The 19,219-nt window shown below is 49.6% G+C and overlaps 1 protein-coding gene across 1 annotated transcript in view; it reads left to right on the top strand.

Annotated features, from left to right (window-relative positions):
* Positions 1–18,706, top strand: part of ext1b (exostosin glycosyltransferase 1b) — a 79,401-nt gene extending 60,695 nt beyond the window's left edge. The window contains exons 4-11 of the mRNA XM_076139545.1: positions 162–281; positions 4,107–4,239; positions 5,699–5,817; positions 8,064–8,159; positions 11,833–11,922; positions 13,482–13,642; positions 14,310–14,481; positions 14,794–18,706. Coding sequence (XP_075995660.1) covers positions 162–281; positions 4,107–4,239; positions 5,699–5,817; positions 8,064–8,159; positions 11,833–11,922; positions 13,482–13,642; positions 14,310–14,481; positions 14,794–14,979 — 1,077 coding nt within the window. The 3' untranslated portion in view covers positions 14,980–18,706. The remainder of the gene's footprint in view (positions 1–161; positions 282–4,106; positions 4,240–5,698; positions 5,818–8,063; positions 8,160–11,832; positions 11,923–13,481; positions 13,643–14,309; positions 14,482–14,793) is intronic.
* Positions 18,707–19,219: the final 513 nt, after the last annotated feature.

Below are 19,219 nucleotides of genomic sequence, written 5' to 3'. Positions count from 1 at the left end.
GCACACCGCTGAAATGGTTAAACGGTGAATCATCGGATCAGATCCCATCCGTCATACGGCCCCGGGGGGACACAAAGATCCCTCCTCCTCCTCCTCCTCTCCTCAGCCCTAACTTTAGTACCGGGTCGAATCTTAACTTAACTCTGTGTGTTCCTTCTCAGATCCCGACCACTGTGCGCTCCATCCACCAGGATAAGATCCTGTCCCTCAGGCAGCAGACGCAGTTCCTCTGGGAGGCCTACTTCTCCTCTGTGGAGAAGATAGTGCTGACCACTCTGGAGGTGAGGAATTACGACGCACACACACACACACACACACACACACACCCTCCCCTTTGGCCTTTTTGCCTCCCTCTCCCCTCCACGCCGGATCATCAATCTTTCTTTCAGAAGGCTGCAATGTCACGCCAGCCTCTCAGCAATCTAGGTTTATTCGCACGCCCCCTCTCTCTCTCTCTCTCTCTCTCTCTCTCTCTCTCTCCGTCTCTGGTGCAAGGCTAAAAGTCAAGTAGAAGTCACGTCGGCGTCGTTTATTGGGGGCGAAAATAGGATTTTAGCCGTAGGACTTCTCACAGGCTGCTCTTCCCCTGTGACACTCTAATCCCCCCTTCACCGCAATAAATAATGTTTGGTTTGGACGGGCCGAGTCCAGGGCTGCACTCATGTTTCTACTGTAACACTGCTTACTGTCATTTGAGGGATTCCAGTACTAATAACACAGTAATGGAGGTAATACTAGTATTAGCGGTGGTTGTAGGTAAACATTTGCTCCTCAGCTTATTACAGTTACACAAAATATCATGATTTTTGGGGAAAATAGGTCCAAACTGGGTCGCCGACATGTTATGATACTCTTTATACTCTGTTCAGTCAGATCACTATAATCAGCTCCTGTTGGTTTTGGCCTCCGCTGACTTCATTCCGCTCTTTAACACAAACTTCTCAGCTTCTTTAAGTGTATTTTAACTGTTTCCCCGGCTCCCCTTCCTCTTGATTGTCCGCGTCTTAGCGCTCTGGGGCCGTTTGACAGTTTAGCTCTGTCTCAGTCCGACCTCATGTTGTGATTACTCGTCTAGTTTGTCTAACAATAACGTCACAATAAGGCTTTTGAGGATTTGTGATGGCCGTCCCCTCGTTATTCATTTTTAACAAGTTGTTTGCAGATGCAAGGCGGAACACCTGGACTCCCAGTCGGCACGTCGCCACGGTTACAAATGTCTCCGCTCTCATTGTAGTGTCCCATCATGACGCAGCTCCTCTCTCTCAGTGGAAGATTCACATTCGCTGTTGCACTTTTGCATTTCTAACCTTCCAAATCTGACATTTTCCTCACACACACACACACACACACACACACACACACACACACACATACCGGCGCACAGCATGCTCTCACAAACACGCTATCTAGAGTGTCTGATTCCTTCTACCTCTACATCTTTGCCCCATGTGCTGTTATCTTGACTGTCTCCCCACGATCGGTCTCTCTCTCTCTCTCTCTCACACAAACACACACACATACACACACACACACACGCTGACATGGCCATATGTCGAGGTGTATCAGCCCAGATCCGCACGGCACCACCCATGCATAACCTTGCTGACACGTTGTCACTCTGCACTAAAGAGCAAGGTGACACTGCAAAAGCGTGCGACTCGATGTGTGTGTGTGTGTGTGTGTATGCAATTTGTCAATGTGCACGTCTGTGTGTGTATGTGTGTGTTTGTACAGACCGGATACAGCCAGGGATACATGTTTAATCCTGATTGACTGTCCTGCAGAGAGAGAGTGAGAGAGAGGGAGGGAGGGAAGGAAGGGGGAGGAAGAGAGGAGCATGGAGGGAGGAAGGGTGAAGAAGAGAAGGGGTGACATATGTAAATGGTGTTGCCGTGGCAGCCCCCGAGATAACGAGGAACATGGTTTATTCATCCCGTCGAGCCTGAACTCACCTCACTACAGATCTGGGAGGATATACACAAGTACACACACACGTACTCCCATATCTTGACAGATTGAATCTCCTCACATATATTCACACACACACACACACACACACCTACACCGAGCTTTATTGACTTCCCACAGCTCACCGTAACAGCGTGTGTGTGTACGGGTTGCGGTGGCTGAAGAGAGCTAAACACGAGTTTCGACCTATCATGCAGTGTTTCCTGTCAGGACCCAGGCTCCTCTCGACCAATCACAGGGTTAGTACGTCCCCCCCTCTGCAGTGCTGCTGCACCTATTAAGTGTGTTTTCCACAGGAGCAAGATTTATCTATCAGGCTCTAATTGGTTGATTGTGGCCGTTCCGAGGTGAGATTGAGTCGTCCATCTTGTCCCGGCTGTGTGTGTGCGCGCGTACGTGTGTGTGTGTGTGTGTGAGTGTGTGTGTCGCCTCCTCGTAAGGTGCGAGAGGCCTCGGAGTTTTTAAGGTGGCAGTCGGTGTTTTTATAGAGAAGCCAAAGGATTCCGAGTTAATCTGTTCGGCTCAGGCAAATGGTTATCGACTGCCCTCGGGGACGAAGCCGGAGTTTTCCTCCCTTTTCCCACATCGCCGCCTCCTCCTCCTCCTGATGATGAATTTTATGTTGTCAATATTATTACAGTAAAGCCCCTCCAGCTGTATTATTAACTTTTCACAATGCAAGCAGCTGCAAATCACCCCATCTCTCTCTCTCTCTCTCTCTCTCTCTCTCTCTCTCTCTCTCTCTCTCTCTCTCCCCCTCCATCCGTCTTTTGCGTTACCAAGCCAACGGGCCGAGTCACCTCCCCGCCTCAATAGCAGCCATAAAGCACGGCCACAAACCTGTGTCTGTTTTACTGAAGCAATTTAGCATGGCTCAAGGGCGAGGGCAGCAATATCTCTCTCTCCTTCTCTGCCTGTCCTCTGCACTTCCACCTGCTCCTCTCAGCCCCGGCGAGGCTCACGGCGCCGCGGCGGGGGGGGTAAACACCCTCCTCTCTGGCCTCTGACTGACTGCTCTATTTGGGGCGCAGGAAGGATGGTGGCAGGCCTGAGTGACCGCTGCTTAGATACAGCTGACGGCGCCATCCGCAGGGGGAACCATCTGGCCAGCGAGCGGACGCTTTAGACTTCCTGTTGATGGTCTTTGGAAAGAAAGAGCTGCATTTCGGGGTTCTGTCTGCGAAGGACATATCACACAATAATATAGATTTATTTTTCTGCAGCAGTGGCGATCACCTCCTGACACGATCAATAAGTGCTATAGAAGGGATACAAAGCAAACAATTGGACCCGTGGACGGCCTCTTAACTTAAACCTCCCTCTCCTCCGTCTCCTACTTTCCCTCTAATTGAGCGACTCGGGGCTGGATGAGGTTTCTCCGGGGTTATTTAAAGTTCTAACCTCAGCTGCGTTGCATTCGTCCACATTCTCTCCGCTGTGTTGTTCTTTGTGTGAAAACTCATTTCACAGTTTGAAATGTTTTGTAGGTGTGATTATAAGGCTCATTGAGCAAATCCTTGACATTTCATCCACAGTTATCTGCAGCGTTTCTGCCTCCATCGACACACAGAACGCGTCTGAGCTGGATGATTCCTCTCAGAGCCGAATCCCATTTAAATAAGCTTTGGGTTGGTTTGGGTCTTTATGCTCCTTTAAGCATCAGAGCGGCGTTTTCTCTCCAGAAACGGTCAATAAAGTACAATGTTTGTTTGAAGGGAAAACCTGTGGGATCTTATTGTGGGTTAGAAATGACACACACACACACACACACACACACACACACACACACACACCCAGCTCAGAGACACCATGCTGGACTGTACATGACATGTTGCGTAATCAGATAGATGAATGGGGAAGTGGCTTGGCACTGATTTCAGTCTAATTTAAGGAGTTTACATCTACATCTTAAGGAGTGTGTGTCATAAATATTGAGTGAAATATTCAAATTACTATCAGCATTCATTCTGTTGTTGTTGGTTGTTGTAAATCCTGTGTTTGGCCCAGAAATCATCAAATCCTCATCATCAGACTTTCATCCGCAGTGAACAATCCGGGTCAGAACACTTTCACAATCATGTAATGTGTGATCAGTTTGGTTTGATCCGTGTTGTGTGTGTGTGTGTGTTTGTGTGCAGATCATCCAGGACCGTGTGTTGGAGCACGGCTCCCGCAGCAGCCTGATGTGGAACAGTCACCCCGGGGGACTCTTCGCCCTGCCGCAGTACTCCGGATACCTGGGAGACTTCCCCTTCTACTACGCCACGCTGGGTCAGTCACACACACAGGAACACACAGACACACACACACACACACACACACACACACACACACTGCTCAGCTATTGTCCAGTAAGAAAAGGCTTCTCTGCGGCGTTCCGTCTGGTTGCAGCGGTAGATTTGGGTCGTGTCCTGATCCCTGGTCCCCCCGGCCTTCACCCCTGATCTACCGCCCCTTTCGGAAACGGCGGCATCGAGCCGAGGAATGAGCCTTTGACAGATGTGTGTATTAGCCCTGCTGACACACCAGCCCGTTCATCAATGCCTTTTGAGTCAGCATTGCTACGGCGACGAGGCCAATCCCTCCCGCTACGGTTCAGCGGCGGCGAGTTCGCCCCGGCCACATATCTGTGACCCGGGGAGCTCGTCCTTCCTGTCTGTCCCTCGGTTCTCCACTCTATCACCATCCAGAGCTGCCTCGTAAACACAAAACACCTTCACCCAAACACACACACACATAGGCGGGGAGTTGATGGAGCACCCGTGGTAGAGGGGTGATATTAAAACGGTCTGCCAGGGTGACAGGCAGAGATTAACGCGCCGGGCGAGTTCATTTGTTTGGCAAAGAGGCAGCAATTAAACGCGGATGTGTTTTCAGGAGACGGGGCGGCTCGCGGCTGATGGGTAAATGAGTCAAGTCAGAGAGTTTGAGAGCCAATACGACCAACACACACACTCACACACACGGAGAGATGTGACAAACAAATGAACGCAGCGGGAGCACCGTTTGTTTTTTATCCCTCGGTGAAGTGGATGTTTGATTGGCGGTGTTGTTGTGGGTATTAATTGGCCCTGGAACAGCAGGATCAATCCTCAAATGTGTCGCTGCGTTCGCCATAAACGTTTAAATGGAGGGTCATTAGGGGGCGAGAGTGTTAGCGCATCGACGCAGGAAATGAGCACCTCGAGGAGTCGTTGAGAGTTGGAAGGACTCATCTCTGCGTCACGCTTTGTCGGTTCGGGTTCGATTAGATTCTGAATGAGGGAAAGTGAAGCGTCCTGCTCCTTCCTGCTCCTTCCTACTCCTTCCTGCTCCTTCCTCAGCTCCTGCGTCACGTCAGAGGGATTTAAAGTCTCATCAGCCGAGTCCAGACAAAGATGACAAGTTTCCAAAAATGAAATCTGTAACGATGAGGAGATTTGACGTTTTCAAAAAACATGAAAGCTTGGGATCGTTTAAAAAAAAATGAGAAGTGCTTGACAACTTACATTTCTTATATTAACAGAATCTATACTTTGAGCCGCCGATGGATTTATTTCATGTGACTAAAACTAGACGTGACGCATGAGCGACCGGGGCCCCTTTGAGTTCTGATCCGCCGTCATCCACTTCAAAGCGCCGCCGGCCTCGCTGACGAATGACAGTCGGCTCCAGCATTCCTGCCCGCCGTCCTTAAATTGTATTAATGAGCTTGTGTGTGTGTGTGTGTGTCTGCGTGTGTGTGTTTCAGGTATCAAGCCATACCCCAAATTCACCGCCGTCATCCACGCCGTCTCCCCTCTGGTGTCCCAGTCTCAGCCCATACTCAAGCTCCTGGTGGCGGTGGCCAAGTCCCAGTACTGCGCACAGGTAAGGCGTGTGTGTGTGTACTGTATGTGTGTGTGTGTGTCCCAGAATCCTCCGCAGCGTTACATGGATTACACGGCTACATTGCCATGGCGTTTCCCCCTCCTCCCCGACCGCACAAACAACAACACTTTTGAGTCAAAGCGGCAGGTTTGCGGCGCTTGCCTACATCTGTCTCCATGGCAGCCGATCCCCCCCTTCAGCACAGCTGGAGTCGGCATGTATTGATTCCCCTGCTCGCTTTCTCACCGGCACGGGAAATGAAATGGAATTTACGCCCCAACGGTTGGTTTTTTCCGTGCGTGTGTGTGTGTGTGTGGGTGTGTGTCTTTGTTTGTTTGGCCAGCAGTGTATGAGTAAGCCGGTTTGTGTTCCTTCCTGTGTAGGAGGGATGCATTTCCGCCTGTGTGTGTGTGTGTGTGTTTGTGTGTTGGTGGGAATATGTGTGGTTGGGTAGGTGTGTGTGTGTGTGGTTTACATTCCGGTGAGTTTCCACACACACGTATCGATTCGGAGCGGCGGCGTTATTGGCAGACTTTCATCCCGAGCGCATTTCCCCCCCCGTAAATGTTCCCGAGCAACAGCAACAGTAGGAGGAGTGAACGATCCGCCACCGTCTTTTTATTCCAATTTCCACTCTCAGCATGCAAAAAGAAAAGAGAGGGGGGCAGGGGAGCTACGCTGCCGGGCTATGAGTGCGTGGAGAAAAAAAAGGGGATATAAATAAATGAATGGTGGAGGGAGAGAGGGAAAGAAGAGGGAGAGGGCGGAGGAGACAGAATTGGATATGAGGAACGCTTTTGAGAAGCTTGGGTACATTGTGACACGGTCGACCCCCCGCTGAGCCTCCCGTGCTTTCCATCGTGAGAGGAACCTCTTCCCCGCTCTCGTATAAGACACCGACAGCTTCCTTCCCTCCAGTCACACACACACACACACACACACTGCCATCATCGCCGCCCTACGAGGCCGGTTGGCTGACAGAGACGCCATCTGTCTGTCTAATCAAACAGGAATAGAACGCCGTAAGAGCGGATTAACGTTGTGTGTGTGCACGTGTGTGTGTGTGAGGAAGATAGTTGACCTGTTTGGATGCGGTGATGTCATACTTGTGCACCTCCAGCTTTTGTTTGTACTTGTTCTGTTCTGGTTGAAGCGGCTAGAAATGGAACTGTTACTCACTCTTTTTTTCCCGAGCCCGTATTCCTAAACGACTCCGTGCAGTCGGTCACACAGGAGCAGAGCTGCGTCAGTCGCATGGGAACATCTTCTCACACGCACACGTACACACACACACATCCAAATGGCCTCCAGCCTGCAGTTTGGCACGTCGAGTCGCGGGTTGGGCAGCTCTCGTGGGAAACTTATGATGTAATTAATGTCAGGATAATGGGAAACTTTATTGATCCCTGCAGGGGGATTCTTTTTTTCCCTGGTTTTGCTCTCGTCAGAAAGGTTTGAACCAACAACACGCAGCAAAACACCAAACCAGATACACACCGATGCATTTGCATGGAGCGAACGGTTATTTGTAGATTTGCTCATTTGCAGTAGTTTTTGTCTTATCAATCATTAAAAAACTGAAGTGTTAATAAATGATCAAAAGTGTTAATTGACGCAGACTTCAGAGGAGCAGAAAGTGTTCAACCAGCAGGAGAGGAGCTAAGAAAACAACGCATATTAACGCAATTAACACATAAAGCCTTGAAAATACATTTGAAGAGGAACGTATGAGGACACAGAAAAAGTGTGTGTGTGTGTGTGTGTGTGTGTGTGTGTGTGTGTGTGTGTTTTATTTGACTGGCTGATAAACAACAGCCCGTTATGTAAAACATCAACTGATCGCCCCCACACACTCACACACTCACACACTCACACACTCACACACACACACACATTCCATAAGGGGGCCTGGAAAATATGTTTGGCGTCATGTTGCAATTAAACATGGATCCTGAGGCCTGTTTAACGTTCCGCCTCTGGATCCTGCAAAGCGCTCTGCTGCCCTAATTGGAACAGTTTTATCGTTTCAATCGGCCTCCTGGCTCTTTTACATTCAATCAGGCTTTAATAAGGTGGCGTTGGCCGGCCACGGGGCACGTAAATGTCACGCGCTCGGCGGATTGATTTAGCGGCGGCGGGCGCCCGGGAGACGTTTTGTTTAGACGTGGATGGAATCAGACGGAGGTCAGGAACCAGACGGAGGTATGGAATCCCGGTCAGTCATGCTTCTCCTCTCCGTCCCTCAGATCATCGTCCTGTGGAACTGCGACAAGCCTCTGCCCGCCAAGCACCGCTGGCCCGCCACCACCGTGCCCGTCATCGTCATCGAGGGAGAGAACAAGGTGAGTCTCAACACACACACACACACACTCCCACACACTCTCTCTGCACACACACACACAGCATCTGCACCTCTTCTCTCGTCTCAGTTACCACGAGGACCCACGTCTTTTTTTCCGTACCTCAAGACCGAGTTTCATTCTTTCATTCATTCTGAGACTCGTTGCGTGTTAATGAGTTTCGATTTGCCCCGGCACAGATTCCATTAAAGGACACTTTGTGTGTGTTTTTAATTAAAGCTCAATAATGGAAGTAGTATAAGCTGGAAATAAATGATTGCGGATAAATGCATATTATCAGGAAAGATGAGAAACCGACATGATTTAGTTATTCATCTCCATTAAATTACCTTCAGGTTGAGTTGTACTCTCTAAGTTACCGTGGATACACACTGGAATAGTGACAACAGCCATCTGGACAGTGTGCGATGTAATTTCCCTCCTGACTTCCAACAGGTGGATCCTGTCGCCCCTCACTTCCTGCTGTGTGAAACCCCTGCGAGTGTGTTGTGTAATTACTGCTTCGGTTGATTTGTTTGCACGTCAGCGTGGATGCTTCATGTGCTCGGTCGGTGGTTGAGTCCTGACTCCTCGCAGGCGGCTCAGAAAGAAAGTGTTCAAGTTTTTGTTTTCATCCGGGGTGTGTTTCTGTACGTGAAGCCTCCAGTCAGGCGTTACGCAGCCCGGGGCCCTGAACGCACCGCAGAGGGGTTTATTGTGACAGTCTTATTAGGCCTTTTAAGGGGCTGTCATGTTGATCTTGACCTCCACAGCCCCGCCCCCTCTCAAAGGTCAAACACACACACGCAGGAATGTGATCGCATCTTTTCTTATTTTCGTTCAGTCTTTGATTTCAAAACCTACAAAATGCTTTAATATGGAAAATAAAGACATTGCGTGATGAAAGGACTAATATGTCTTTGCTGCAGCACTACTGTTCACACTGAGTGGACATGTCTTTATAGCAGTTTACACAAAGAAGCTTAAGAAATGCTGAGATCAGATTTATTTTCCCGGATTCCAGTTTCCTGATCCCTGATTCAGTCCAGCTCTGTCTCCACTGAGGACGTGTGTGTGTGGACGCTCGTCCATATCGTGTGTGTGTGGTCTGACATCCTGTCCTCTCAGGACCACTTAAGGTCTCCTGTCAATCAGACAAAGGGTTTTTCACATCAGTGTCAGTCACCCAGCAGTGGGCGTGGCTTGTGGTCTCTCTCTCTCTCACTCTCTCTCTCTCTCTCTCTCTCTCTCTCTCTCTCTCTCTCACTCTCCCTCTCCCCCTGTTTGAGTGAATCCTCCCAAGCTGTCAATCACAGCATGAGGGCCGTGTGTGTGTCCGTGAAAGTGAGCAGGATTGGCTTTGTGTGTGTGTGTGTGTGTGTGTGTGTGTGTGTGCGTTTGTGCCAAGTGGCCTGTGGTTTGTTGTGCTTGCGGTGGTCTCTGTGTTTACTGTGGTGAGCCAAGCTGTGTTCCTCCACCCCACCAAGAGAGAGAGAGAGAGAGCTTATCTCTTTGTCCCTCATCCTCTTCCTCTCTCTCTATTCCATTTCTTTCCTTCCCAGCATCTCGTTCCTCCTCTTCCTCACTCTTTCTCTGGGTTTCTCTCTCCTTCCCTCTGTCTCTGTTGCTTAATCTGGTTTACACACAGCGGTGGTCCTCCTCTGTCTCCTCCTCCTCCTGTCTCCTCTTCCTCCTCCTCCTCTTCCTCCGTCTCCTCTCCTGTCCTTTAGAGAGGAGGTGAAGTGCTGGAGGCAGATTCCTGCTATAAGAACTCACATTCCTGGTGAGCAGCAGGAAGCCTTGGGCAGATATGTCACTCTTCTAACATTACAAACCATCTGAGGGTGGAAACACCAGCCTGCCTCTCTCTCTCTCTGCCTCTCTCTCTCTCTCTCTCTCTCTCTCTCTCTCTCTCTCTCTCTCTCTCTCCTCTCTCTCCTCTTTCTCTCTCTCTCTCTCTTTATTATATATATGTATATATAATGTAAACATATATTCTTATATACTCTTCATTAATTCTAGGAAACAGAAGGTAAAGAAGTGAATCACATTGTTTTTTTTTAACTCTCTTTGAGGAAGTCTAACACATAATGAGGAGCTTTTCTGTTTACTCTCTATTAATGGAAGCACATAATGAGTTGTGTTCACTGCTTGATGACCTTGGCCGCTGTAAACTTCCCTGAAAATACTGCTGCTCTACTTTCAGCAGGAAATGGAACTTTTGGGCAAAAATCAATGCTTCATTTAAAACTCGGGTGTTTTTTCTTTGGGGAAAATCGGCGTTTATGTCGAAAATATCGACAAATATTTTTCAGTCACTACTCTCTCTCTTTCTCTCTCTCTCTCTCTCTCTCTCTCTCTCTCTCTCTCTCTCCCCCTCCCTCCCTCCTTTGTTATGTTGTCACTCACTCTCGCTCTCTCCCTCCCTCCCTCCCTACCTGCATTGTTATGTCGTCACTCTCTCTCTCTCTGTCTCTCTCTCTCTCCCTCCCTCCCCCTCACCATGTCATCATGACGCAGGGAGGCCTCACTGAGAATGAGAGCCTCGTCCCTCCTCTCCTCTACAAACACACCTGTCACTCTCCCTCACTTCCACGCTGTCAAAAAATACGACCGGCAGTCAAAACCTCTGTCCGCTCTCGTTGCCTTTGGAGTGTTTTCACAGAGGGAACGTCGGCTGATTGCACTCGACCGGCCGACGCTCCGCTGTCAGGGCGAGAGAGGGAAAGAGAGAGACTTTGTTGTTTGGATCAGATCTGAAGATAAACGTAGCTCACCTCATCTAAAGCCTCTCAAAGAGTATTCAAATGTCTATAAATGGTTTTAGATTCTAAGTGACGCCTGTGTGCGTGTTTAAGGAGAGCAAAGGTCGTTTGTTGGAGTGACTTACGAACAGATCTTGAATATCTAAAAGTGTCTGTGTCCGCCAGGGAATCTGAACTTGATTAAAGCTACATTTTGAGAGCTGCTTCTATGTGTGTGTGTGTGTGTGTGTGTGGGAGGTCGTTCGAGTTGGAGTACATTTACAGTACACACACAGAAAACACACACTTCCTGAACGAGAGAGGCTGCTGTTTCTCTCCTCCGGCTGCCTCTCATCAGCCGAACAGACGAGAGACTCTCCGTCTAAATATCCTCAAGATGTTGATCTCTTCCATCCATCCGCCCACCGAGCCGCTGTCACCGCCGCTCTCCCGCAGCCTCCGGTACACACTCAGCGGCTGTCGCACTTTATACGGCTTGGTTTCCTCCACCGTTAAATAGACATCATTACCACAGAGAAATGTAGGACACGGGATTGATCGATTGATTGATTGATTGGAGTTCTTCTCTAACTTGACGTCTTTTTGTCTCTTGCTCATCTAAACCCTATGAAATGTTTGAGATGTGATCCAAACTGTGTGTCGTGTGCCTGCGCGGATTCCGACCGGCACGCACCTGTAGATGTTACTGTTTCCATGGAGACGGCAGCATCAGGAGTTTATTGAAAGCGTCATAGGTGTGAATTTAACGCCCACACGCTCGATTCTTTATAACTCTGAAATCCTAAAGAATATGTGCGTGTGTGTGTGTGTTTGTGTGTTTATTATTGGATTTCTCACTCAGGTTGACAAAAGGTGGTGGAGACTTGAATGTGTGTGTGTGACCCCTCTGTCCTCTCTGTCTCCCCCTGCAGGTGATGAGCAGCCGCTTCTTGCCGTACGAGACCATCGTGACCGACGCCGTCCTCAGCCTGGATGAGGACACTGTGCTGTCCACCACAGAGGTATGAGGACAGAGTGTGTGTCTGTCTCTGTACCCCCCTGTGCTCTGCCCCCTCTCTTTATTCCTCCGTCCCTCTCTCTCTCTGGAGACTAAACAAAGTTACAAACTCTCCGTCAGTCTCTTCCATTTATTTTCTTTATCTCTCTCGTCCCTCCCTCGTGTTTTCATGTTTTTTTTCTCCAGACTTATCTCTCTGCAGCTTCTCTTTAATCGCTTAAACTCCTCTAAACTTTCACTCCCAGCGCCTCACTTTCCCCTCCTCTCGTCTTCGCCGGCTCCCTTCATGTTTTCAGGCGCCCGGATGAAGCAAACGCACTGGGATGAATAAATAATTGCTGATTTAAAAAGGGTCCGACGAGTGTTAATACTCGGTGTAATCGCAGTCATGTATGTAGTCAAGTATCAACGGTGAAGAGACAGAATCAGGATCGGCCTGTCCTCACTCCGTCCCCTTCAGATGTCAAAACGTCCAGCGGCTGGACTCCAGAGCTGATGTGGTGACCATGTGAATTCCTTTCTTGGCTGCTTACCAAGAACAAAATTGTCCTTTCAGTGTCCACGTCCCTCCTGTCCTCCCCCCCTGTCTTTCACTTCAGTGGTTCTGTCCACCGCTGCTGCTGCAGGTGATGGGGGACGAGTCGTCCTTCACAATAACACTTTCAAAGTACATTATGGCCCCAGCTACGCCACTTTAGACTGAAAATCTGTGTGTGTGTGTGTGTGTGTGTGTGTGTGTGTGTGTGTGTTGGATAATTGCATTCAGATTGACTGAAACGCGGTGATTCATCGTGCAAATATCAGCCAATGACGTCTGCTTGCATGATTTCGGCGCGCGTGTGTGTGTGTGTGTGTGTGTGTGTCCCTTTGATTGTTCTCGCACTGACATCCTGTTAAACTCGTGGGGAGAAATCACAGAAATAAAATGCGGAATTGCAGAAGCGACACACACACAGACACACACACACACACCAGCGAGACGGCGTGTGTGACTTTATCATCGTTCAGCTGGAACTCTCACTGCGGGTCGCGAGCAAACAGCGGGAGAAACCTCAGACGAGACGAGACCCCACAACAAGGCATCGCAGTGCAGCCACAACACACAGACACACAAATAAAGAAATGAGACATAAATAAGAGTCTGAGCTGCTTCTTCTTCTTCTTCTTCTTCTTCTTCTTCTCCTCTGGGACGGAGGATTCTGGCGATACACTCTGAGATTAAAAGAAAACGATGCGTATTCTGTTTTATGTTATTTGTGGCGCTGCCGGGGTTCTGTTTGATGAGTTCTTTGATTGAACGCTTTGATCGGGTTCTCTTGATGAGGTTTGCGCCGTTGTTTATTTACTGAATGTTGATGATGGTGAACTTCCTGTCTTGTTCCTCCCCCTGGCCTCCGTCTCTCTCACGCTGTCCTTCCTTGACACAGTAAACAAATACAGACGTTGGAATTTCGGGTTTGGAAAAGGAGCAGAGCCAAATTCTCCAGATTTCAAATGATGGTACCACTGCCGGAACACGCACCACAGTTTGAGAACCAATGGATTGTGTGTGTCTTTGTCCAGGTCGACTTCGCCTTCACCGTGTGGCAGAGTTTCCCCGAGCGGCTCGTCGGCTATCCCGCCCGCAGCCACTTCTGGGACAGCAACAAGGAGCGCTGGGGCTACACCTCCAAGTGGACCAACGACTATTCCATGGTCCTGACCGGCGCCGCCATCTACCACAGGTAAAGAACCCAGTCTCCTTCTTCATCTTCTCCCTCTGCTCTCCGAGGCGTGGTTAGATCTGTTTACCTCCAGACGTCTCCGTTCTGCTCCGCTGTTTTGTTCCACGCTCGTTATTCCTGTTCTCTTCCCCTAATGTTACACGGATCAGAGCTTTGCTGCAGTCTGCTCTCCAGTGTTCAGTTGTCTTTGATTCTCTGATCTGTAAATCATGAAAGCAAGTGTGATGTTCGCCGTAACAGCCTCGGGAAAACGTTTTTTTTTTTTCTTGTAGGCCTGGTTGATGCCTTTCACGCCGCGTTTCGTAGTTCCTGTTTAGTTCTACCGAGATCCTGTCTGCTCCAATATGGGGCCGTCAGTCGGGATGAGAGCGCAGTGTTAAGTCGGAGCCGATTATTCCCGCTAGACGCTTAATCACTTTCCATACATTGGTCGTTCAATCACGCCAGGGGCTTGAGCCGTCAGTCAGCTGGGCCCAGGAACCCGCGGGTCTTCTGGAAAAGGGATCTCAGGCTTGTTACCGGCCCTTTAAATCTGGAAAGCCACTGATAACAATCGTCCTCTCTCTCTCTCTCTCTCTCTCTCTCTCTCTCTCTCTCTCTCTCTCTCTCTCTCTCTCTCTCTTCTCTCTCTCTCTCTCTCTCTCCCTCCCTCCCCCCCTCCCTCCAGGTATTACCACTACCTGTACACCAACTACTTGCCCAGCAGTCTGAAGAGCATGGTGGACCAGCTGGCCAACTGCGAGGACATCCTGATGAACTTCCTGGTCTCCGCCGTCTCCAAGCTGCCGCCAATCAAGGTCACGCAGAAGAAGCAGTACAAGGAGACCATGATGGGACAGGTAGGAGACAGGGAACTCTAAATCTGATTGATCAAATTTCAGACACGGCGCTGTTTAGTCCTCGTAGACGTGAGTGTGAGCGTGACGCAGGTCGAGTAGAGAGAGAGAGTGAGAGAGTGAGTGAGTGAGGCGGTGATTGCTAAGGAGACATGACAGCATTGTTATTAATGTCACTCTTCATTCTGTAATGGCCGTCGTGCCGCTGTGATGTTGACGATCTCTATGCAATAACGCCACTCCAGCTTTTCTTAACTTGTCCTTCCTGTTCCTCCTCTTCCTCCTCCTCCTCCTCTTCATCGTCTCTCCCATCAGTCGTCGAGGGCGTCCCGCTGGGCCGACCCGGACCACTTCGCCCAGCGGCAGACCTGCATGAACAAGTTCGCCAGCTGGTTTGGCGCCATGCCGCTGGTCCACTCCCAGATGCGTCTGGACCCCGTCCTGTTCAAAGACCAGGTCTCCATCCTCCGCAAGAAGTACAGGGACATCGAGAGGCTCTGACAGGACCGGCGCCCCCTGGGGGGAGACCCCACGCAGGGGGACGCCAGAGAGAGAGACTCGCTGGAGAGTAGGAGCAGTAGGACTACAGCAGGGTGGGCGGGGGGCGTCGCCGCTCTGTCTTCTGCTCAGCACATTGCCAATGACCACAGCGCCGCCGCTGCCAGGACTTGATGTGGGGACGAATAGGAAACAAGCAGATGGCGTTTGGATGTGAAAAATACAAACAGAGCGATAAAGAGAAGTACACAACAAACTGACGGACATGCCAAATGCCAAACAGAACTGTGTGTTCGCAAAGTGCAAACACACAGTGCACACTACTGACACGAACTCTTGGATAGAATATTTTTTTGTATGAACACAACAGGAAGCGGGACGGCGTCAAAAGTTCCTGCTCGCCCGGCACACGTGGGAGCAGGACGGTAGAAGAGGGAAGGTAACCGGCAACCCCCACCCCCCAAACCCACACACACCTCCCCTTCCCGGAAAATCGTGCAACCGAAAACCCGGCCTGCCTCCCCAGAGTGCATCAGGACAAAGTACTGGACTCACTCCCGGCCCCTGCTTTCCTCCCTGAGAGACCCCGTTGTTCAGTTGGTTTGATTTCTGTACAAATCAGCTCTCTGGTATTAATGTCCAACCAGCTGTCTGGAATCAGTTTTTAATATTGTTTTTTTTTCCATTCCGTGTTAACACAGCATGATGAAAACAAAAAGGTAAAGAGCGTCCAGACATTCAGTCGTTATGACCCCAGCAGCTCATCTGATCTTTCTCTGTTTTCACTCAGATAAGTTAGAGAAACAGCATTTCAAACCCCATCTTCCTCTCATAGTCACTGCTGTTGTTCTCTCACCGCTCATCATTGTTCAAATTGTTCTTTCACTGTTCCGCCTGTGTGTATGTGTGTGTGTGTGTGTGTGTGTGTGTGTGTGTGTGTGTGCAGGGCCTTTCTGAACACTTGGCTCTTCCGATGCGTTTCTCCATCGGGAACGAGCAAAACGAACATTTCTGGGTGAAACTTAACCTCCGTTTCTCCCGTTCCTCCTGTTTCTCCGCCCTGCATGGCCTTCCCCAGCACTTTACATGCAGGAATAAAAAGTTAGCACCGTCGCAGGACTTCTTTTTAGCAGCTCCATTTCACGGGAGACGTCTAAACGCCAAACACTTGGGTGCCATGGACACACAGCCTCTTGCCTTTAACTCAGCGTATTGCACATTCAGTGGCCTGCGTCGGTGTGGGATCGCTCCAGGGAACGCCGGGGCTGAAATATTCCAGAACACCGCTCCGACCTGGGCCCTCCCGTCGTCCCCGCCATTACGATGTTTATGTTTTCCCGACAGATCCCAGGACCTGGGAGCCATTAAAATGACAAAAGCTTCTCTCCTCCATTTGTCTGGCACAGATAAGTATGCTCTTCGATTAGATAAAGCTATTTCATCTGGAGCGCTGCTTTATTCCCGGGAGACGAACTGTTGATGAGACACTCTAACATCATATGGGCCATTGTGTTCTGAAAGCACTGACCCACGGTTGCGACCTCCGCAGCTAATGCTAGCCTTGGGAGGACATCACACACACACACACGCGGCCGTGCTCTGGCGGCGGCAGGGTTTTTGTCCGGTTACTTACGGCCGGCCGCGTCTCGCTCGTAAAGGAAAGCGATGTATCCGCATCCAGGAACGAGGCTGACATTCTGCACCTTAAATTACCTCGGCGGCGGCGTTAGCAAAACATATAAAAATAACTCGGCATCCCGACCTTCAATTGATCCATTTGAACGAGATTGGCTGTCAGAGCAAATGGCTGTAACGCGGCGTCATTAGGTCGGCGAGCAGCAGCACCCGCGGCCCACTCAGACCGTTTAGCCGCTGACGCCCGAGTGAAAGCCGCCAGCTTTTAGCGGCCTTCCTCACGGAGGGATGATGAGCGTAAATGTCTCATCCAAAGCTCTTTGGTCCGCGCGTTAATCAGCGGCTGTCACCGCCGCCGCCGTCTCTCACACTTTGAGCTTTTTGTTGATGTTGTCGCGTGGCGTAAATGGAGTTTTTAGGCCTTCACAGTGTTTCATATCCAAACGTTTACTGCAACGCGGCGACTCTCAGGCGCAGTAACTGGCAGGCCTGCGCTTTGTTTCATTCGCTTAATGTTTTGAATGTCTTTTTTAGTATTCGCTTTCTGGCAACGCACTCGTGGGACTGGGGAGTTTGGGGTGCGACTCGCTCGCCAGGAGAGATTAAAGCCGTGCTGGATGTGGAGTCACCCAGAGATTTAACTCTCTCTCTCTCTCTCTCTCTCTCTCTCTCTCTCTCTCTCTCTCTCTCTCCACAAAAAGACTTCATCCATCTTAACGACTCACTTATCAATTACTCCTCGCCGCATCTGGTCCCCATTTCATGTTCGGAGAAGCATACTGTTTCGGTTCCAAACGGAGCGTCGTATATCTGCGATTGTCGATCATTCCTAGAACACCGCGTCCCCTCCTTTTTCACTTCCTCCGCTATTCCGCACGACCGCCAGACATTTCAAAAACCCACGACGACTCTCAGCACCGCACATACATATATTTATTTAAAACAGACTGCGTGTGACGGGAGACGATGTGGCAGAGAACACAGGACTGATCCTGCATCGCCGGGGGAAGTTAATGGTATTTATTCAGCTTATTTTCTACACGCTGCGCACATTAATCCACACAGATGCCAATGTATACAGCTGCTATTACGCTCCACGCCGCATCGGTTTTCCATGAAAGCGTCTATAATACAAGAAAAGCATAATATTTTCAGAGTTTAGCTTCTTATGTGCCACAAGAAGACGATACACGGCAGAGATCTGGGGCCTGAATCGGTTTCTCTGCTTCTTGGCTCGGGAGGCGAATAGCAAAGATCCCAATGAAGTCGACGCCAAGTGAAACGTGGAAAATATGACACAGCTGGGTCGCCTGCACCAGATGGAAACACTTCTCCCCTCCCCTCCTCCCCTCCGCTCGACTGCAGCGTCTTCCTCCATGCGTACAGTTAAGCGTCCTGAGAGTGCGACACACACGCCTCTCGCCCAGCTATGCGTTTGGTCAGATGAGGTTGGATATGGAGTCTGGCGTCAGCCTAAGTCTGATGGATGTGATGGAGAAGCTTCACGTTCTCTCTCTCTCTTTCTCTCTCTCGTCGTTTGTTTGATCAGAGGAATAATTATGCAAGTTATCAATTTGTGCTCAAACACAGATGGAGAGGAGGTTTACCCGTAACGTGCCAGGCAGTGTGTGCGTGTGTGTGTGTGTGTATGTGTGTAGGATATGTGTCTGTTCTTGATTTGTGCCTTTCTTTTTGTTTTTATTCTTTCTAAACGTTTCAGTTGTCGACATGCTAAGCACCGTCTGTCCCCGGCCGTCAAACACTGGACGAGTCACAGCTTCCAATTGTGTTGTTGCGACATCCTCCTTTTCATCGTTCTCTCTTCGTGTGTGTGTGTGCGCGCGTGTGTGTGTGCGTGTGGACACTTGTTGCTAAGACGACGATGCATGACCACTTCCTGTTGGGGATTATTTATCAGTGATTGGCTCTTGTCACATAACCAATCGGCAGCATATCTGTTGATCTGTCCTGATGCCTTCTCCTCCCTCCTACCTTGTAATTAACAGAAGACTTTTATAGAGGTCATAAATGAAATAGATAAAAGCCAATTTTGTAAGAATGATTTATAAAAAAATAAACTCATATTTGATGATAACGGCGCGTGTGTGTGTGTTAGTAGCTTGTTTTGAATCGTGCAGTGTGTGTTCTTATTCTAGTCTTTGACACCTATGGAATGTGTCTGAATGGAGAGTCAGAGCCTGATTGGTGGAGTCACACGGAGCTCTGTGATTGGCCGAGCTTGTGCTATGTAGCATTAGCATTAAAAGAAACACAAAATCCCTTCATGGTTAACTCACTAAACAAAGAAACACATTAAGAAACACATCACACCCACCTCTACAACATGCCACTTCTCCACTGTTGGCCTGGCAACAGACCATGATGCAATGCAACCATAATACCGCTCTGACCCACCTGCATGTCCAAAACAAGAGGGCCGCGAGAGGAGAGCAGGATGCAGCAGAGACGCAGACTGAAGCCGAGGTATTTACTCTGTGAGTGTGAGCGTCAGGGTGACTCACTTCTCCTGCAGTCGACTTCACATCAACATGTTTTATTTAAAATCCCTTCCTTCCTTCTTTCTTTCCACATCCCTCTCTTCTCTCCT

This window comes from Genypterus blacodes, unplaced genomic scaffold, assembly GCF_046128005.1.
Source record: "Genypterus blacodes isolate CSIRO-AG114 ecotype Tasmania unplaced genomic scaffold, CSIRO-AGI_Gbla_v1 ptg000438l_1, whole genome shotgun sequence".
Lineage (NCBI taxonomy): Eukaryota > Metazoa > Chordata > Actinopteri > Ophidiiformes > Ophidiidae > Genypterus > Genypterus blacodes.
The sequence above is the reverse complement of the archived record's forward strand: the minus strand, read 5'-3'. Positions and strand labels throughout refer to the sequence as shown.